General features: G+C 41.3%; 1 protein-coding gene across 2 annotated transcripts in view; it reads left to right on the top strand.

Annotated features, from left to right (window-relative positions):
• Window positions 1-20,591, top strand: part of RAB11FIP3 (RAB11 family interacting protein 3) — a 166,305-nt gene extending 145,714 nt beyond the window's left edge. For both annotated transcript variants that reach the window (XM_021006707.2, XM_021006706.2), the window contains 6 exons: window positions 1,006-1,146; window positions 6,501-6,582; window positions 12,735-12,872; window positions 13,681-13,836; window positions 14,382-14,522; window positions 17,160-20,591. In XM_021006707.2, coding sequence (XP_020862366.1) covers window positions 1,006-1,146; window positions 6,501-6,582; window positions 12,735-12,872; window positions 13,681-13,836; window positions 14,382-14,522; window positions 17,160-17,273 — 772 coding nt within the window. In that variant the 3' untranslated portion in view covers window positions 17,274-20,591. The remainder of the gene's footprint in view (window positions 1-1,005; window positions 1,147-6,500; window positions 6,583-12,734; window positions 12,873-13,680; window positions 13,837-14,381; window positions 14,523-17,159) is intronic.
• Window positions 20,592-22,244: the final 1,653 nt, after the last annotated feature.

Genomic DNA, 22,244 nt, shown 5'->3' with positions numbered 1-22,244 from the left:
CAAGAACCACATGATAAAGGGCTTTAAATACCAGGCATAGGAGTTGGGGTGGGGGGGGCGCTTGTTTTTTACATCCCAGAAGCAGGAGAGAGCCACTGGATCTCTTTGAGGAGGCAGCATGATCAGAGTGGTGCTTTAGGGATATCAGGTTGGCAGCTCTGTGAGGGAAGGCTTGGGAGAAGAGGGAGACTGAAGTTAATGGGATGTCACTTTGAACTAGGGTGTTTCTGGTGTGAGTGAAGAACATGGGAAGGATGAGAATTTGTAAAACTTGGCAACTAAATGGAGGTCATGGAGAGAGAAGAATCACAGATAATTCTGAGGTTGTGAACATCGGTGACTGAAATCTAATGACCTTTGGTATTCAGAGGGCTCTCTTCCTGCTTCATAAAGAGTTGTTTACAAAATTGTGTTTTTTAGTCAAAAGTGTTTTTTTTATATCTCTAGACATAAGATTTATCATGGCACAATTGCTTTTTAAAATCAAATTAAAATCACAGAAGAAGGATTTTGTGTTTTGCTTGTTTGTTTTTAAAGAATGTGAGTGACTAGAAGGCTAGTGATAAATACCCTTATCAGAAACTGGAAAGTTAACACGAAGAGTGGGTTTGAGGGAAAAGATAATGAGTTCTGCTTTGAAAGTATGGAGTCATTGAGTTTTTGTCATTATTTTCCAAATCATAGGCTTGGACTCTTGTTTTTTGTACCAGCCTCATTTTGATATTGAACTGAAGCAACTGAAAACCTAGCTTCTAGTCTGCTTAGGTACAGCTTAAGCTTTGGGTCTGATCTAAAAGCCTTGGAAGCCCATCAGATCCATATGAAGTTACCTACTGCATTTATCTATCTTGAATGACCTTTGCAGCAAGCTGTTTTGAATTATAATGGTTTCTCTTTGACAATGCAAATATTTTCTTCTGAGTTCCTGGGAGAGAGAAGGAAGCAAGCTGAACTAAAATGAGATTTTTGAGAAATGTTGATCTCCTCTCCTCTCTGTCTCTAAAGAGCCAATGCCCTTGAGGAGCAATTAAAGGAGCAGGAATTGAGAGCTGATGAGATGATCCTTGAAGAAATCAGAAAGCAGAAGGAACTCCTGTGCAAGATGGAGAGAGAAAAAAGCATTGAGATTGAGAATCTCCAAGCCAGGTATGGCATGATAAAAATAAGAGTATTAATAATGAGAAATGTAATATGAATCAGATTTGTATAATAGAAGATCTTAGTTCAGTTTGAAGTATGCTGTGTACCTTTCAGTCCAACCATTTAACTGGTACTGTGTACTGAAATCTTTTAATTTTATTTAAATAAAAGAGTAGGACCCTAAAATCTGCTTTCCTGGTTACCTTTCCCATCTTTATGGATTTTTTTTCACACATCTAGTAATTTCTCTTTTTCTATAAATTGGAATAACTCCAGGCCATTTGCATCACCTTTATAGAAATGGGATTGCTAACTGAGGGTTATGCCTGAGAATCATTGTAAAATGGGGAAAGGGAGATAGCAGTTTTTAAGACTGCTTCACTAAAGGACAGTTTTGATTTGTGATTAAAGATCTTGTGTGAGGCTGGGTTTATCAAGAAGGCAGTGTGTTCAGCCTTTGACCTTTTATCCCTGGTGTTGAACTCTCAAGTTTCCTAGGCCACTGTGCTAGTCTACCCTGAGATGTAGTGTTTCTTATAAGAAATATAATTAAGAATAAAAACAAGGAACAGATTTCTTTCTGGGACTATGCAAATACAAAGCTACAAATATGCATTTCCTCTGGAAGTGCCAAATAGCATTTTCTTTTTGATGCTTTCCAAGTGAATGTGATTACATGAGAGAGAATGTGCTATAATCTGAGTTATTGGAGGTGTGTTCCAAGATTGAACAAATTTTGCTATTCCATACATACATTGTATTGATGTGCATATTTTCCAAACCTTGCTTTAGAGATATCAAAGTAAAAACAAAGGAATTTGGGTGAGGAAATACTTTGTCTATAGTCAAAACTATCCAATTTACAATGTTCGTACCATACTCTCAAAGTTAAACATGCATCCTTCTTTCTATGAGCAATCAGTAAACTACAGAAATGAAAAGCGGCATGTGCCATCAACAAAAAATCGTACTTTTAGTCAGTTTGTGTAACTTGTCAGGGAATGTACTGTGTAGGGGAGGAGATTGTCTGGCTGCTTGTTGGAAATGTCTGTTGTGTCAAAACAAAATGGATCAATAACTTTGTTTAAATGATTCTGTTTGGAAGCTAATACAAATCAGTGATCTGTCATCATTAGAAAAAAGAGCATCCCTGTCAGGATAGGTATTTGAATTGGCCAGGGAAATAGTCTTTTTACGCTATTGGGAACCTAAAAAACTTGCTTTCCTATTTTTGTGAGTTGGACTGAGGGGCGGAGGATAGGGGGAGGCAGTGAGGAGGGAGAAGGGGACAGTGGAAGACCATCCTGAATCTCAAAGGAGAACTTCTAGATCCAGATGGGAGCTTCTCAAGGTAATGACTTGAGTGATAGCCTGTAAACACGTCCTTCAACTGCTGTCAGTAAAGATCTCAATTCAGTTACAGCCTTATATGAAAATGTTGAGGTAAGCACGGGGTCAGTAGTACCCTTCTCACCTCTCTCTGTAAATTGCCAAGAATTTCATCTTCCAGACTGTAGCTTGTTTTGTAAATCTATAGTAAAAAAGCAGAGAGGAAAATATATTTATTTTAACATTAGAGTTTATGAAGGGACAAACAATATGTAGTGGTCCACATAGCCTTATGCCATAACCATATGGGGAAGTGGAGGGTTTATAGTTCTAGAAACTGGAATGAGAAGGGATCTTAGAGATCACTTTGATATATATTCCTAGGTCACCTTGGAGGAGGAGGGGGAGCCTTTTCCTTAGGCGGGTTCACACAGATTCTTTCTAGAGTTAGAGCTCGCAGGACCAAGCTACAGTAGAGCATCCTGTACAGACAGAAGCCCCAGAGGCCTGGAACAGACACAGAGGTGCAGCTAAGCTCCTCCTGAATAATAGCAATGGAATCTCCTGCCCATGAAGTAGCTTTCTAGCTTTTTGGTCTTTGTCATTCTAGAATTGTCCCAGAACTCCCAGGGGGGAAGAGAAGCAACAAAAGGTTAGACTTTTACCACAGGAGAAAAGTGTTGACTATTTTCTGAAACCTGGGCAAGACTATAATGGGGTGGGGGGGAGAGGGTTCTTGTTAAGGCGCTAATTAAAGTTGTGTTATTGAGGGTTAAAAAAAAGTTCAGTTAAATGAACTGTTTTATAAGAACTTTCTAAGAACTCAAAAGTTCTTTTTTTTTAATATAAATTTATTTATTTTTAGTTTTCAATATTCACTTCCACAAGTTTTTGAGTTCCAAATTTCTCACCCCTCCCCCCACCCCAAGATGGCATGCATTCTGAATACCGCTTCCCCTGGTCTGCCTTCTCTTCTGTCTCTCCCCCCTCCCTTCTCTTATCCCCTTCCCCTTCCATTTTCCTGTAGAGCAGGATAGACTTCTGTACCACATTTCCTGTATTTCTTATTTCCCAGTAGCATGTGAAAACATTTTTTTAAAACATGTGTTTTTAAAACTTTGAGTTCCAAATTTTCTCCACATTCCTCCCTCCCCACCCACCCTCATTGAAAAGGCAAGCAACTCAATATAGGTTGTACATGTGCAGTTATGCAAAACACTTCCTTAGTAGACATGTTGTGAAAAACTAACTCTATTTCCCTTAATCCTATCCTGCCCTCCCATTTATTCTGTTCTTTCTTTTGACCCTGTCCCTCCTCAGAAGTATTTGCTTCTGATTACCCTCTTTCCCAATCTGCCCTCCTCTCTATCACCCCTCTGCTCTCTTGTCTCCTTCTCCCCCTATTTTCCTGTAGGGTAAGACAGATTTCCATACCCAATTGAATGTGTATGTTATTCTCTCCTTAAGCCAAATCCTATGAGAATAAGATTCCCTCATTCCCTCTCACCTTCCCCTGTTTCCCCTCCACTGTGAGAGACTTTTCTTTTGTTTTTTTTTTGTGAGATAATTTACCCCCTTCTACCTCTCCCTTTCTTCTCCGAGTATCATCCTCTCATCCCTTAATTTTATTCTCCAGATATGACCTCTTAATCTTCAATTCACCCTGTGCCCTCTATCTATCTATCTATCTATCTATATATACATACGTACATTTTTTTCCTTCAACTACCCTAATACTGACAAAGTTCTCATGAGTTACAAATATCATCTGCAGGAATGTAAACAGTTCAATCTTAATAAGTCTCTTATGATTTCTCTTTCCTGTTTATCTCTTCATATTCCACTGGAGTCTTGTATTTGAAAGTCAGATTTTCTATTCAGCTTTGGTCTTTTCATCAGGAATGCTTGAAAGTCCTCTATTTCACTGAATGACCATTTTTCCCCCTGAAGGATTATACTCAGTTTTGCTGGGTAGGTGATTCCTGATTGTAATCCTATCTCCTTTGCCCTCCAGAATATTATATTCCATGCTCTGTGGTCCTTTAATGTAGAAGCTGCTAAATCTTGTGTTATCCTGATTGTGTTTCCACAGTACTTGAATTGTTTCCTTCTGGCAGCTTCTAATATTTTCTCCTTGACCTGGGAACTCTGGAATTTGGCTACAATATTCCTAGGAGTTTTCCTTTGGGGATCTCTTTCAGGAGGAGATCTGTGGATTCTTTCCATTTCTATTTTGCCCTCTGGTTCTAAATATGAGGGCAGTTTTCCTTGATAATTTCTTGAAAGATGATGTCTAGGCTCTTTTTTTGATCATGGCTTTCAGATAGTCCAGTAATTTTTAAATTCTCTCTCCTGGATCTATTTTCCAGGTCAGTTGTTTTTCCAGTGAGATATTTCACATTGTTTTCTAATTATTCATTCTTTTGGATTTGTTTTACAGTGTCTTGATTTCTCATAAAGTCACTGTCTTCCAATTGCTCTATTCTTATTTTTAAGGAAGTATTTTCTTCAGTAATCTTTTGGACTTCCTTTTCCATTTGGCCAATTTTTCTTTTTAGGGCATTTTTCTCCTCATTGGCTTTTTGGACCTCTTTTGCCATTTGGGTTAGGCTTTTTTAAGGTGTTATTTTCTTCAGTATTTTTTTGGGTCTCCTTTAGCAAGCTGTTGACTTGTTTTTCATGATTTTCTTGCATCACTCTCATTTCTCTTCCCAGTTTTTCCTCTACTTCCCTTACTTGCTTCTCAAAATCCCTTTTGAGCTCTTCCAAGGCCTGGGACTGATTCATATTTTTCTTGGAGGCTTTGGATGTAGGAGCTTTGACTTTGTTGTCTTCTTCTGGTTGTATATTTTGATCTTCTTTTTCACCAAAGTAAGATAATATAATCTGACTCTTTTTGCGCTGCTTGCTCATGATCCCAGCCAATTACTTGAGTTTTAAACTCTTTGTTAAGGTAAGAGTCTGCTTCCAATGTGGAGAGTGTACTGTCCCAAGCTTCAGGGGTTTGTATAGCTGTTTTCAGAGATACTTGTAGGGACCTGTAAATTTTCAGTTCTTCCAAGGTGGTATGATAAGGGGCGAGGTGTTTACTCCTTTCCTGGCCTGTGACCACAAGTACTCCTTTCTGTCCCATAACTGTGAGGAGGGGTTCCTCTCCACAGCCACTACAAGCTCCACCACACCAGCGCTCCTCCTCACCCCAGCACTGCCACCCAGAACTGTGACCCAGATCCACACACGGGCAAAGCAAGAGATTCCTGCCTCAGCACTGGCAAAGAGATCTCTGCAGTCCCTCTCTGATCAGCCACTAGATTCCCCCTCAGTCTGTGGGCCGGAAGCTCGAGAAGCAGCTGCCCGTCCAGGGCCAGGCTCTTGGGGAATGGAGCTGAGACCCTGCCTTCCTCTCTGACCACCGACAGAAACAGACTTTTCCCACTGACCTTCTAAGTTGTCTTTGGCATTCGTGGATTGAGGACTCTGGAAACCTCCACAGCTGCCCGCAGTTCAGTCCTCTGAGGCCTGCTCCAGGTTTGCTGCGGCCTGCGTGCCGGCGCTGCGCTGTGCTCCGAGCCTGGCGCGATACACCTTTCTGATCAATCATCTAGGTTGTCTTGGGCTGGAAATTTGTTTCACTCTGTCTTTTTGTAGGTTCTGCTGCTTCAGAATTTGTTTAGAGCCATTTTTTATGAGTATTTGGAGGGGTTTGGGGGAGAGCTCAAGGAAGTCACTGCTTTCACCCTGCCATCTTGGCTCTGCCCCCAGAACTCAAAAGTTCTTAACAAAAAGTTTTGTCTTAACTTCTTTCTCTACATTAAAAAAATCTGCAGTAATTTAGTGGGCCTGCATTAATCAATAGTGGCTGTCATTTTGGGGGAAGGATGAGAATTTCTGGATTCTAGAGTATCTCGTGTACAAGACTAACAAAAACTTCACATCTCTGAAAGAGCTATGTTCTCTGGGACTTTTGTCATAAATTTCTGTCTTTTGGTAAGCAAATGATGAAATTCTAAGCCTGTGCTATTTTCTAACAGATTACAGCAGCTGGATGATGAAAACAGTGAGCTGAGATCCTGCACCCCATGTTTGAAGGCCAATATCGAGAGACTAGAAGAGGTGAGAGATATTCAGTATGGAGTTCCCTATTTATGTATGTTTTAGGCCCAGGAACAAACTCTTCCCTTGCCCAAGAAAGGTAGCTTGAAAGCGGTGCTTCACATTCATCTGATGCAGCAATGATTTAGCCTCAGTCATTCATTCAACAAGCATTTACCAAACATCAGACCAAGTGCCAGGCACTGTGATAGACCTGAAGGATACAAAACAAAGTGAAATAGTCCCTGTCCTCGGGAAGTATTGAGAGAACTAGCATGTAGACAAATCATAAATAGAAAAAAAGTAAATGCAAAGTAGTTTTGGTAGAGGGGAGGATGCTAGCAACTAGTGGGATCAAGATAAAGTTTGCGTGAGAGTTGACAGTTGAGCTGAATCTTGAAGGGATTTCAGGGTTCTAAGAGCCAGAGATGAGGAGGAAGTTCATTTCAGATGTGGGATGTAGCATGTGAAAAGGCATGGAGATAGGAGATGGAGTATCATGTACAGGCTAGAACATGGAGTGGGTGAAGGGAGAGTGCTGTACAGTCATTCGTATGAGGCAGGCTCTGGGATTACAACTCAGAGTCTGGGATTTTGGGAGCAAGGAAGTGACATTGTATTTTAGGAATTTCAGTTTGGCTGCTGTGTGGAGAATGAATTGAAGATGGAGAGACTCAAGGCAAGGAAGCCAATTCAGAGGAATTGAGAAGTGAGAAGTGATGAGGATCTGGACTATGATGGTATCTATTGGAGTGGATATCAGGGGAGGGAAGCAAAAGATGTGGGAGGAGAATCAACAAAACTTGGCAACTGATTGAAAAGTGGGAACAAAGAAGACAGAAGAACAAAGTATGACCAAGGTTGTGAACCTGGGTGACTAGTTATATCCTTGGCAGAAAAGGGGGAGTTAGGAAGAAGAAGGAAAGATGGTTTCTGCTTTAAACATTTTGAGTTTGAAATGCCTGCAGAACATCCAATTTGAAATGTCGCATAGGCAGTTGGTAATGGGGCAACTGGAGCTCATAAGAGAGACTGAGACTGTGAATATATTAATTTGGGGGGTCATTAACATAGGGAACTGATGAAATTACCAAGAGATGGAGTATAGAGAGATGGCTCAGGACAAAGATGGAGGGAGGGGTAGGACATGTATGATGATCCAACAGAGAATCGTGAGGCATAAGTAACAGGCATGGCCAGACAGGTTGGAGAAAAGGCAAGAGATTAGTGGCATAAGAACCTAGGTTGAAGAAATGCTATCCAGGGAAAAGGGTAGTCATCACTGTCAAAAGTTTCAAGAGAAGGCAAAGAGGATGAAGACTGAGAAAGCCAGATTATGAGGAGTTAAGAAGTAAAGTTACTGCACAAACAAAGCCAATGTGGCTTAGAGTAGTAGGGAAACAGTTAATTCTGCAACAGGTTTCTCTGATAAAAGTCTCATTTCTAAGACACGTAAGGAACTGATTGAAATTTGTAAGCATAAGAGCCATTTCACAATTGATAATTGGCATAGGCAGCTTGTAAGGGAACAAATCTAAACTATTTATAGCAATATGAACAAGTATTCCAAATCACTAATAAGGAGAGAAATGTAAATTAAAGAACCTCTGAGGTTCCATCTCACACTTTGGCAAACCTAACAGAAAAGGAAAATGACAGATGTTGGAGGGTCTGTGGGGAAAAAAGCGCATTAATGTCCTATTGGTGGAGCTTGAACTGGTAGAGCCATTCTGGAAAGTAATTTGAAACTATCCCCCAAAACTTACTAAATTGTGCATACCCTTTGACTCAGTAATGCCACTATTATATCCATACTACAAAGAGATGAAAGAAAGAGGAAAGTAACTCAAATGTATGAAATATTTATTTGTAACAACTCTTTTTTGTGGTGGCAAAGAACTGGAATCTAAGAGGGTACCCATCATTTGGGGAATGGCTGAATAAATTATGATGTATGAAGGTTATGGAATTCTATTGTGCTCTAAGACAGCACTTTTTAAACTGTGGGTCAGGACCCTATGTGGCAACAGTAAAAGGTTTCTGAATGCACAATGACCAAAAATTAATTAAAAATCAAACATGTAACAAATCTGAGGTGTTTCTGGCAGTGCTTGCCCGTATTGCATCATGCAGCTTCACTGCAGCCTTGGTTCTGACCACAAAGCATGGGCACTTTGCACTGCACATGCCCTCAGGCCACGCAATGCCAACAAACACTACCAGAATGTGAATGGAAAAAGTTTAAGAAGCCCTGCTGTAAGAAATGATGAAGGGGATGGTTTTGGAGAAACCGTGGAAGACTTGTATGAAATGATGTGGGATAAAGTTGAGCAAAACCAGGAGAAGAATTTATACCATAACAACCACACTGTAAAAAACGAGCAAGTTTGAAAGGCTTAAGAACTGTAATCAGTGAAATGATCAATCATGGTTCCAAAGAACTGATGGTAAAGAATGCTACCCACCCCCTTGCCAAAAGCTAATGGACTAAACATCCAGAATGAGATGCATGGTTTTTGGACATGGCCAATATGGGAATTTGTTTTGCTACAGAGTTGTGTTTTCTCTTCTTTTTCAGGGTGTGGGTAGGGGTAGCAAGAGAGGTATGGGAGGGAGAGAAAATAAATGTTTGTTAATTGAAGAAAATAAAGTATAATTAAAAATAAGTTAATAAAAGGAGAGAAAATGGAGGAAACATGTGCAGCTGATTTTTTTCCTAGGAGTTTGGCTGAGAAATAGAGGGGAATTATAGGAGAATAGCTGAAGCAAATAGTAGGGTGAAGTGAAGATTTTTTTTAAGGATAGGACAGATGTGAACATGTTTACAGACTACAGGGAAGGATCTAGTGGATAAGGAGATATTGAATATTAGATGGGATAATTTTAGGGGCAAAGTGCGGGAACAGATGGGAGGGCAGGTGGGGATTAAGGACATGAGTGGAGAAAGGGGCTTTGGTAAGGGGAAAAGGGAAAGGCCACTTCTAACACTTGGAGCAAAGGGAGAGAGAATGTAGAAGGATGTCAAGGGGTTTTGAGATGTGGAATTGAGAAGAGGGAGCTCACCATGAATGGCCTCTTTTCTCAGTGAAGTATGAGATAAAATCCTCTTCTGGGAGGGAGGGAGAAGGTTTGGAGCAAAAGCTATGGGGAGAGCATTAGAGAGTTTATTAGGGAAGAGTATAAGAATTTCCTTGTAGCCCTGCGGACCCAAATGAGGTTAGATAACATAACATTTATAGTAGACTCAAATCAGCAGTCATGTAACTTTTTTTTTTAATTTTGCTTTTTGGTGGGGCAATCAGGGTTAAGTGACTTGCCCATGGTCACAAGCTAGTAAGTGTCAAGTCTGAGGGTAGACTTGAACTCAGGTCCTCCTGACTCTAGGGCTGGTGCTCTATCCACTGCACCATCTAGCTACTCCTAGTCATATAACTTCTTTAAGTGAGTAGAAACTGAGAAGCTGGTGGTAATCTGGTGTTAGAGTTTGGAAAGGCATGAATAGCAAAAAGACAAAGGAACAAAGGATACAAGTATGGACAGTATGTGGTTACTTTGTTACAGTTGTAGGTAGGAGGACTACTTTGGGTAAACTCACTTGGAAGCAAGTATTTTAAGCCCCCAGAATATACTCTTTGCTTACACATACGATTTTGAGATGTCAGAATATGTCTTCCCTCTCACCTCTGTTATAGCCAAAGGGCACAGGCTTTGGGGTAGAAGCAGTGATGGCGATTAGGCTCGTATAAGCATGGAGGTACTAAACAGTGAATTCCCATGAAAAGGTTCCACTAGTGGTGATGTTACCCTGACCAAATCACTCAGTTAGTTTAAGCATGGAGTAGATGAGGCGATGGACATAGGATTGATCCCGAATAGAGGCTAGGGAGCTTCACTGAACAGAATCTTCACTGTTGGATACCTATAGGTGCCTCCTTAACTCAGACCAGATGTCTCACCGATTCATGTTCTTCCTGTCTCAGTGTAGCCCGTCCCAGCTCGTGGAAAAGCAAATGATTGTGTATTATTAATGTTGCCTTGAAATATGAAGGATCTGACACTTGGAAAGATACCTTGGTCTTGCTTGATCCCCAACTTTTACTTGAAGGGTGAATTTCAGAAGGTCAAACTAATTTAAAATGATTACTGCCTTCAGGGAGATGGGGAAGGGCTCTTTCTCAATACAAAAATAAACTTCAACCCCAGATCTAGTGTCTTATACTCCTTGAACTTTTAAAGGACAAAAATAGCAAAAAGCATAATAGGATCATTTTAAAATTCACAATGACCTTTTAAAAATTCAAGTTGTTCCAAATAGTTCATTTCTCTCCTTCCCTGCTTCTCCTCCTCCATGTGATCCTGACTGCAGCCCTAAAATCTGCCTTAACACTGACAGTCTTTGGAGATCTTCTAGAATCTGGAGGGTTCAAGAGATCAAACTAGAGTGGCTTTCATTCTAGTCAGTTCTTCAAGCAATCTAAATCCTCCAGGATCTATAAAATGAGGGGCTTGGGTCAGGTGTTAGGGAAGGCCCCTTCTAACACTACATCTAACTCTGAGAACCTTTTTTGTTTTCGAGCCTTTTGTACTTTGGTACAAACCAAAATCTGCTCCGTTCGTTTTGGGACCCTTTAACTGCTTCTGGGAAATGGAGTAAGTCCTAACACCTCATGACAGACTTAACTTAATAATAAAAAGCTTCCTGGGTTAGATATTGCCTTTAAAAACAAATCAGTAATGTACTGTGAAATTCTTACCCCCATTTCACCCCACCCTCTTAAAAAAGTTATTATTAATAATTTAACTCATTATCAGTAGCACTTAGGTTCCATCCAAAGCAGGTTATCCAGAACGGTCTCAGTTTTCTGGAAATCTTCAACTAAACACACACACACACACACACACACACACACACACACACACACACATACACACGTACTACACATGTACACACAAAATTATGTACATCATGGACAAATCAGTGAATGACATATTGTGAAGGTGAGGCAGGCACAAATATATTAGAGCTGTTTCATTTATATAATGCTTCTCCTAAAAGGGTTGAGCCTTTACCAGGTAAATATTAGCCCTTCCATGAACAGAAATTCAATTCAACAAATGTATATTATGCAAAGCACTGTGCTGGATGCTAAAGATAAAAAGATAGATATGGAACTTAAAGGAAGGACAAGTACTCAAACGTCTATGATATGAAGGAGAGTGAGATCATTGCAAGAGACAAGTCCAAGCAAGGTGCTATGGAAAAATTTGAGGAAAGAGAAAGCTCTTTCATCAGGAGAGAGTAAAGGGCAAGGAGAAAGATATTCAGGGAAGCTTTCTGAAGCAAGTGATACTTGAGTTAGGCCTTGAAGGAGGGGAAAGGCTTCAGCAGACAAGTGATACAGGAAAGGGAGCGGTAGGGCTGGGGGAAGCGATTTTAAGCCTGATAGAAAGCAGTAGCAGAGGCATGAAGGTAGGGGAGAGAGAGACACACACACACACAGAGAGAGAAGAGTAGGGGACTAAAAGCAGTCCAGATCAGCTAGAGCATAGAGTACATGAAGGGGGGCTATATGAGATGGAACTGAAAAGGTACTGTAGAACCAGATTGGACAGACCCTTGAAAACCAGTATAATCTATTTATACTTCTTCAGTAGGTCATAGGGAGCCACTGAAGATTTTTAAGTAGGAGTGATATGATTAGAGAAGTATACTAGGAAAATTATGTTTGAAGTTCTGTAAAGGATGGTTTTAAGGAAGTATTAGATCAGTTGAGAGGCTATTACAATAATCTAGGTGTGAAGCAATGAGAGCCTGAATAGTAGGGGCATTGTGGTAGAAGTTGAGAGGATAAGTTAGATATAAAAGATATTGTGAAGGTGGAATCATCTCAACTTGGATTATTGGATTAGACTGCTACTGACTAGATATACAGGATGAAGGAAAGGGAAAAGTCAAAGGTGACTCCTAATTACAAACGATTAGTGTAATTTAATCAAGAAATCGCCTCCAGTAAATATGGAAGATGAAGAAATTCTAATTGAATATACAATAAGTCCTACCAGACTGAATGAATAGGATCATATTTGGTGAGATGAATGTCTCTTTGTTTTGATTCAGTTTTAATGTAGTATATGGGGGTGGGGTGGGATTTTGCTTTTTCTTTGTTTTTCAGGAAAAGGAGAAATTGCTGGATGAAATTGAAGACCTAACCATTCAACTCAATGAAGAGCAGGAAAACAAAAGGAAAATGGGAGACAAACTGAGTCATGAAAGGCATCAGTTTCAGAAAGACAAGGAGTCAACACAGGAGGTGAGAATGTTATAGAATAGTCGTATATGAATGTTGCCTCCATGGAATCCAGCAAACAGCAAATATCATACCCCAAGATGTATCAGTAAAGTATTGAACAATGACTGTCATCTGTAATAGAAAGTATTCCCACTGAGGCAGGAACAGTGTTGGCACTGGTATTTACTCAATCCATATAGTTCCAAACTAGTGATTGTTTTCTATCCCTGCATCATTGCCACCCCTTTTTCCTGTTCTTTACCCATCAGGCCTGACCTCCTTCAGACCTTTATCAGAATCCCATCAACCCCACAGCTACCTATGGTCTCAAAACAAGCTCTTATCTTTCCCCTTCAATGCCAGACTTGAACATAGTAAAAAATCAGCAGGCACAAATCTGAGGTCAGCCATGACCAGTAGTAGTAGTATGTGCCTAAAAAGAATCAGAGCACAGGCATCTACGTTGGATTCTCATGAGATTCTAGGACGTGGAAGGCAATATTATCTGTGTATCTTCTTACATTATCAACCAATGTTAGCTGGTATCAAAGCTAATTCAGGTTTGTGATGTTGTGTCTCAATGCAAAAGGTAATTAATTTTAGCCAGTATTTACTACATCTCACTTTTAGTATGCTTTTGTGGCTGAAGTCTATGTTGGGGTGGAAGTGGGGAACACTTATCTTTCACTTCTGGAAATATAGCATCCAAAATAAAGTATGAATAGAGGTAAATCCAGTTAAGGTTTATTTGAATTCACTCTGTAAAGCCTCCATGGGCTTTTAGAGTCCTATCTTCCCTGAAACATTCATCTTTTTGGTTGTGTTACAGCTGATTGAAGACCTCAGGAAACAGTTGGAGCACTTACAGCTCTTTAAGCTTGAAGCTGAGCAAAGACGAGGTCGGAGCAGCAGTACAGGGCTCCAGGAATACAACAGCAGGACACGAGAGACTGAGCTGGAGCAAGAAATCCGAAGGCTGAAGCAGGTATTGGAGCAGGCAGGGCAAGCAGAACTTTGTCACCAAAGACAAGAAGGAATCCCCACTAAAAGCTTATGTAGAAATGTCTGTCTTCATTTGCTCTTCCCTGCTAGCGTTCTCAGCCTCAGATTCCAGGACGGGCTCTCTCTCTCTCTCTCTCTCTCTCTCTCTCTCTCTCTGCGTCTCTCTCTGTCTCTCTCACTCTCTCTCTCTGTCTCTCTCTCGCTCTCTCTCTCTCTCTCTCTCTGTCTCTCTCTCTCTGTCTGTCTCTCTCTCTCTCTCTCTCTCTCTCTCTGTCTGTCTCTCTCTCTCTCTCTCTCTCTCTCTCTCTCTCAGCCTCAGCACTGGTTTCTTCCCCCCAGACAATATCTGACCTGTATCCAGGGAAATTGGTCACCAAAAGAATAACATTTGTATTAGCTCTGTTCTATCAGTGATTAACTTCCCACGACTTCTTTCTCTGCAGCATGTAGAGTTAAACATGGTTTCAGGATTGACTCAGTACCTCAAACAGGATCAAATTGATGGTTTAATGTTTTTCTTGTAACCAGGATAATCGAAATCTAAAGGAGCAGAATGATGAGTTAAATGGGCAGATTATAAACCTCAGCATCCAAGGCGCAAAGAACCTCTTCTCTGCCTCTTTTTCCGAGTCCCTGGCAGCTGAGATCAGCTCTGTTTCACGAGATGAGGTAGTGAATCAGTGTTGTAAATATACTTTTGGAGGTCCAGCCCCTAAGCCATTTGTCTTCCCATCAAGTTATGCTGCAAACGGAATGACCCTGAGCATTATTTGTCTGGTCCCCTCACTTTTACTGATGAAGAAACTGTTCCTCAAAGAGGTTAAGTGACTTGCCCAAGGTTTCAGTGCCAATAAATGCTTGAGAGGAGACTAAAACTCAAGCCTCATAAATCTTATCCCTCTTCTTCTTCCACTAAGTCACATTGCCTCATGTTCATTCCCACCAAAACTACAGTGTTGGAGCTTAGATGATGATGTTTGTAATCTTGCTCTTCAGTTTAGTGTGCGTTTTTGTCCCACTTAATTTGTGATTATGATTTTAGATGCAGTTTTGTCTTGGCCTTTCATTTACATGGGAACTGCTAGTGTTACATGAAAATCACCAGTCAGTAACCATTCATTAAGCACCTGCTATGCACCAAGCATTGCTCAGTGCTGGGAATACAAATGAAGGTAAAAGACAGCCCCTGCCCCCAAGGAGCTCACAGTCTAATGGAGGAGAGAACATGCGAACACCTATGTACAGACAAGAATAGATGCAGGATAAATTGGAGATAATCAACAGCATTTGGGGTGCTGGGAAAGTCCTCCTATAGAAGATGGGATTTTAACTAGAATTTGAAAGACTTGAAGCAAGCCAAGAGTTCATCATGAGGAGGGAGAGCATTCCAGGAATGGGGGGCAGCCAGGCCCTGGAGTTGGAAGAGTGTCTAGTTTGGGAAACAGCAAGAAGACCAGTGTCACCAGATTATAGATTGGGAGGGGGGGTACAGTGTAAGTTGTATGAAAACTGGAAAAGTAGAGGAAGGGCAAATTATGAACACCTTTGGACACCAGAAAGAGGATTTCATGTTTGATCCTGGAGGTGATAGGGTGTGACTGAAGTTTATTGAGTAGGGGACTGTGGATGACATGGTCGGACCTGAACTTTAGGGAGATCAGTTTGACCACTGAGTAGAAGATGGCCTGGAATGGGGGAGAGACTTGTGGCAGGGAAATAACCAGTATATTCCAGGCATGAGGTGATGAGGGCCTGCACCAGGATGGTGACAGTGTCAAAGAAGAGAAGGAGTCACATGTCAGAGATGTTATGGAGGTAAAATTACCAGGCCTTGGCAACAGATTGAATACAGATTTCGGGTAAGAGAGAGTGAAGAGTAAAGGATAACAGCTAGTTTTGAAAGGTTGGTGGTACCCTTGACAGTAATAGGGAGGTTAAGAAGAGGTGAACATTTTCTGGGGGGGAAGATAATAAGTTCAGTTTTGGACATGTTGAGTTTAAGGTGTCTACAGGACATCCAGTTCAAAGTGTCTAATGACAGTTGGAGATGGGAGACTAGAGGGCACCAATTTCAGTCTTCTGATTTTAGAGTTTCCTACATTTTTGACTGATTGCCAACATTGTTAACAGTTGAAGAAGAGCAAAAGGGAGTATAAAAGAAATTGCTGGAGTGGAAGAGGGTGCTATTTGGCCACTTTTGACTTCTCTTGCAAGCCAGCTTCCAAACCATATTTCTCCAAACTTCTCAGGGATATCAACATGGATGAGAATTCCAAAGACTTCTGCATCATTACCACTTTCAGGTTTTCACTAAGTTTGAGTGATGAGATGGTGTCTTAAAATCAAATAAATTTATCATCATCTCAGTTGACTATGAACACCCTTGTTGAATATGTATATGGACTAGAGAAAGAAAGATAATGAAATATTTGGTGTTAACTTAGAATGACCTATGTGAAGGGTTCTTAAGTATTTTTAAATCCAGTACAACATCTCTTTCTCCCCAGTACCCTTCACCACTCTCCCTAAAACTCCTCCCCAAAGCTCAGCTATCTCATAGAGGCAGAAAAATGTAGTGGTAAGAGAACTGGACTCAGAAGCCATAGAGACTTTGCTAAGAATCCTGCTTTGACACTTACTAGTTGGGTGGCCACAGGCACTTTGTGCCTTTCCCAACTTTGGTTTCCTCATCTGTAAAATCAGGAGGAGCAATGTGGCTTAGTGGAGAGAAAACTAGACTTGAGTCAGGAGGGCCTGGGTTCAAATCCTACCTCTAACCCCCTACAGGCTGTGTGACCCTAGGTGAGTCACTGAATTTCTCAGTGTCAAGATGAGAAGGTGCTGACTTGTGTTCTTCACTGGAAATTCTCTCTACCAATTAAATTATGGCCTAGTTTTAAAAAATGGGGATAATAATGCTTATAGTAGCTTCCTCACAAAGTTATTCTGAGAATCAACTACATTAACAAATGTAAAATGTTCTGTAAAGCTTGAAGTGCTATACACATATCAACTATCGTAATTAGTGTTGTCAGACAACTTTGGGGCATTTCACAGCTCCCATGGTCTTCATAGGCTGTATAGTCTTGGAGGCCTTTGTGGGCAGAGACAAGGAAGGCCCAAGGGATAGTTGCCTGGTGTGCCATTTGCTGTTCCAGCTTCCACCAGATAATTATCTGGACCTCCGTAGCCCTCGTCCTCAGTAACCTCTCTGAAATCCTCCATAACCCACTGTGGGTCACAGCCTGATCTCCCAGCATGAAAAACCCAGGCTCATAGTAACTTGCTTCTTCATTTTCCCTACAGCTGATGGAGGCAATTCAAAAACAGGAAGAGATCAACTTCCGTCTCCAGGACTATATTGACAGAATCATTGTGGCGATCATGGAAACCAACCCCTCTATCTTAGAAGTGAAGTAAAGGAATGAAATGCTGCCCCTCCAATCCTGGTGACCTGGTGTGACCTTGCTGCTCTGAGCTTCAGGAGGCCCTGCTAAGCTCTCTAGACCACTAAGGTCTCATCTCCATCAAGGGGCAAGGAGGATCACATCCCGTTGCCTGAACCAGCCCAGAGCAATTGAGAGAAAAGCAGATACAGCTTTGGTTTGGTACTACCCTTGCTTGACTTAGCAGGGTGAAAGGGAATATAGTCGAGCAGAACCAGAAGCAGGGGGAAGATGGAGAAATGGGAAGGAGGAAGAACACTGCCTCCTTGCCAGTGGCACCATCTGAGTACGAGGGTAGAGAAATAGGCAATGATTCGATGAGTGTGATTTGATTCTCCACCTTTATTCTGGCAGATTCCTTTCTCTCTTGAGAGAGAAAGGTTCTCCAAGCATCTTGCCATATTAGATAGACTAATTAGAGAGACTTCTTCTGACTCCAGTGAACCAGTCCACTATGAATCCCTCAAAGCCCACTTAAATTCTGAAATGCTCGTGCTTCTATCCAGCTCTTTTGGGGCCAGTCTTCCTCACAGGTGATGTGCAGGCAGGTCTGCAGGTGAATTGTGTCTTGACTCAGTGTTTCTAAGGTGCTTGTGCAGTGAGGTTCCTCCCTTAAACCTTGCTTGGCTTCTGAGTTCACACTTCAAGGAACGTTCTTGGAAAGTGACTGTCTGATTTTTAGCAGAGTAAAAGGGAAAGGAAGCTGTTAGACTTCCTCTTCAGACATGTGCTGTGTATTCTGCCTTCTTTTTGAACCCATTGGTGACACATGTGATCCAGGAAGTTCCTGTTTGAGGTCAAGTTGATTTTATTTCACACCAGATGTAAAAGTGTGTTTGCAGCAGTGTACCCAGCTCCTTTTTCCCTGCTTTGAGCAAATACAGTTGTAGCCGTGAAGGAGATGGGTGAGATGGATGAGATGGAATTACAGATGACTAGAGGGCATTGGAAGGGACCAGATGAAACAGTGGGTTAAAGTAGAAATGTGGTTATGAACTCTTGTAAATGGCCTGTTTTTTGTCTTGAGGTAGATTGAGAGGAGCTAGGCTTAGTTTACCGGCTGTTGGAACCAGATTGGTAGCAGATTCCCCCTCCCCAATTCCTTTCCCATACTTCCCCTCGCCCGTGTAGCCTTAGAATTGCTCAGGCATGCATCTCACAGCAAAAATTGGGCACGCTGCACCTTAACCAAGGTTCTGCCTCACCCTGTCCCTTGCTGTGGTGTAGACAAAGAAACATTATCATGAGGACCTTCAGGATTATGTTCAGGATTCAAGGATTATTGGTGCCTAGTCAGGAATCCTTTCAGGCCCCGATGGCTGAGATCTTCTTGGGGGCAGTGTAGCTTACTACAATAATCCTTTTGGGGCAGGCTCTGTTAGTGATATTTTGAAACTATACAGAATAACCCTTCTCCAGCTCATCTTCACTATTTCTATGATATGAAGCTTGTATTCTTCTCAAAATCAGTTGAGAGAATAGGCTTTTGGTTTTATATTTAGTTCTTTTTCTTCAAAATAGGAGAGAGAGTACCTCCATTCTACTGGTTTGAGTACTGTAAGTACCTTGATATCCCCTCCCCCCACCCCGGACAATAGTAACATTAGGGATTCAGCCTTATCCAGCATTCCAGTGGATTGATGGTGGTGGGAAGATAATTCATTGGAAATTAACTTCAGATATTTAGGAGACTAGATTCTCCCCACGCACACACACACACACATTGGATACTTTAACATTAATCATGGCTCAATTGTTTTTTAAATACAAAAAGGCTTGGAGAGGGCCATCTGAGATCTCCTCCTAGGCAATACTGGCTGGCTTTTAGGATCTTCTTTAGACTGTTGAGTCTCTAGACAGTCAAATGATAAGACTCCAGCCTCCCAGCAAGGCTTAGGAGAGCATTGACACATGCCTTGAAGAGGTAATGATTAGTGTGCGTTATCCTGCTGCTTGTAGAATAACCACAGCCACTGCTGCTTTGGGGAGCACACCCATATCTGATTTACATAGTAATTTTTCAGTGTGAACACAGGAGTTTTCTACATCTGCACCACAGAAGTGTGGACTTTTCTGGGCTTCATGTTATACACTTTAAGGTGCCATAAAACAGGCAGATCAACTCTCTGAACTGGGTTTCCTTCCCACCTATCCACCATCTTGTTGGTTTTTGTTCTTGTTCCTTAAGAATAGTTTGTTCCTTCACCATGGTGTGTCTTTGGCAAGAGGAGGGGGAGACCAGAGTTGATCAAATTCCTGCCTTAGAAAGTGACGGGTGACTGGGAGTAGTTGACAGTGGCATTCCAAAGGCAAAGGTTGAATGGAAAAATATCATCCCTGAATATTTGTGAAACGTACTTTTTAAAAAATTCCCCCTTCCCTGAATTCTTCCTTTACTGGGTCTCTTAAATTTGCCTCCTTCTTGTCCATTCCTTCCCTACCTCTCACCCCCCTCCACCCAGTCCCTACCCCCACCAATGGCCTGGGTTGGGTTGTGCTTCCAGATTCCTTGAGACTTTTCATGAGTTTGCCACCAGATCACTTGATGCTTTGGCATGTCCCCCTGGAGACTCCACAAGGTGTGTACCCTAAACGCCACAGGGGAGACTGATTATACCCAGTCCTTCTGAATCTGAGCACTGAGCCATGAGGCCTTCCCTTCTTCCCTTTCACAAACTTGTCCTGTTCCCCAATCAGTATTTCCCCCTCCTGTGAGTATGGGTATGTGTGCACACCCCCTCCTTTCCCATCAAGATTCAAGATGTTGCCTCGTACATTTTTGGAAAAGCTTTGGGTGTAAATCAGTATATACTGGAGGAGAGATTTTTCTATCTTGTAGAGTAGGTATTTTTTATAGACTGAAGGTTGATCAATTTTTTAATACTTTCAAGAGAGAAAACTGTATCTGTGTATACACATTAAATATATATATATATATATATATATATGTATAAATATATAAATATTGAAGCTCAGCCTTTCTCCACTTGGGGTAATGTATCCCTGGTGACACAGCCTTTTTGTTTTCTGTTGATCACTAAGAGGTACTGTAAATGTAAATATGACTCGCCGGGAAAAGTTTAAAGACAAAACAAAAACCAACATGCAAACAAAAACACAAAGCACTGACTTGACCACTGACCATGCTTTAAACCCCCTCCCCCAAGAAAAATGACTTCCAGATGAAGTTCCTGGGCCCCTGGTATGTGAAAGGAATGCCGAAGAAAAGGCGACCAATGTGGTCTTCAATGATGCACCGATTCCTGTCTGATTAAAAGTTGTTAACCGTCAATGGCTGGGCCCTTCTCTTTTTCTTTGGAGGGAGGTGGGTGACTGTGCATGTATATGGTGTGGCTGGGGTCCAGCCTACTTGTTCTACCAAAATCTGTTGCATTCCAGAGATGATAATGACATTAGTAGTCCTGCCCCGGATGAGGAAATGGATAATCCAGGAGATGAAGTGACTGGCAAGTCAGTGGTAGACCCAGTGGGTGAGCTCAGCCCTTCTGACTCCTTCCCCCACACTTCTCCAGAGAGTAACAGCTCGTGCCAGCAGAGTTCTCTATAGATACAAACACCTGACCCTCATTATCTCCAAAGGGGAAATTCAGGAGTCACACCAGGGGTGGGTACTGATCTGCTCTGTCACTTACCATCTGGGTGACCTTGGGCAACTTACTTAACCTCTCTGGACCTCAGTTTGCTTCTCTGGAAAATTAGAGGTTGGACTAAATTGTTTCTAATACTCTACTCCTTCTAATTCTATGATGTTCACAAGGGTTATGTGATCAAATGGGATTACATAAATCTCTTTATGAATCTTATATGCTTATATATGCTATATAATGACAGTTATTATTAACAACAATAATAGTAAATGAGATGAAATGAAAAGCATTTTTCCAACTCAAGCATTGTACTGTAAAACACAAGATATAGTTATTAGTTGAATGAGCAGTGGAATCTGAGGTCAAAATGTCAATGGGTTTGAGACCTATACTGTCACTTTTATACTTTCAGATATTTTATCGCAGATATGTTGTTGAAGTTTTTAATGTATTTTACATGCAATGATGTCATGCAACATGTACCATGTGAGTCACGACATGGCACAGCATTGTCATCACGTATCAATGTGTAGCTGGCATGGTGACATGAAATTGCATGTGACACAATGGCATGTGGTGGCTTATGACATGATGTGTGACAGTCCACCTGACCAAGCAAAATAGTGAATGATGGGATCAGAGTATAGGTATTAGAAAAAGCACTGGGCATGGAGTCAGAATGGTGGAGTCAGAATGGTGAGCGAACAGGGCAGATCCTTTCAAAGCCAAGTTCTTAATTTTTCTATTGAGGACTCCAGGTCATTGAATATTGTTTCATTTTGTTTCATTTGCCTCAATCAATACACCGCTGCAATGGAAAGGCAGCAGTGCCGGCTGCACCATAACTCTTTGGAACCTTTGTAAGTGTATGAGTATATAGAGGGCTTCACACCTGCCTGACTTCCTTAAATTGACATGATTACATCTGACAAAGTTTTCTCTAGACCAGGGGTTCTTAACTTGGAGTCTGTGAACATTTTGAAAAAAAAAAATCAATCTTTTGATAGGCCAGCTAAGTGATACAGTGGGTTAAGCCCTGAGCTTGGAATCAGGAAGACACATCTTTCTGAGTTCAAATTCAGCCTCAGATACTTGTTGGCTATGTGACCCTGGGCAAGTCACTTCACCCTGTTTGCCTCAGTTCCTCATCTGTAAAATGAGCTGGAGAATGAAATGGCAAACCAGCTCTAGTATCTTTGCCAAGAAAACCCCAAATGGGGTCACGAAGAGTCAGACTTGACTGAAACAACTAAGCAACAATAATATGTTGATAACTTTTTCAATACAGTTGGCTTCCTTTGTAGTCCTATATACTTTAATGCATTTTATTTTTATTT

Source organism: Phascolarctos cinereus, unplaced genomic scaffold (genome assembly GCF_003287225.1).
Source record: "Phascolarctos cinereus isolate Bilbo 61053 unplaced genomic scaffold, phaCin_HiC Scaffold_4;HRSCAF=312, whole genome shotgun sequence".
In the NCBI taxonomy this organism is placed as follows: domain Eukaryota; kingdom Metazoa; phylum Chordata; class Mammalia; order Diprotodontia; family Phascolarctidae; genus Phascolarctos; species Phascolarctos cinereus.
Note: the sequence above shows the minus strand (reverse complement) of the source record. Positions and strands in the feature narration are given on the sequence as shown.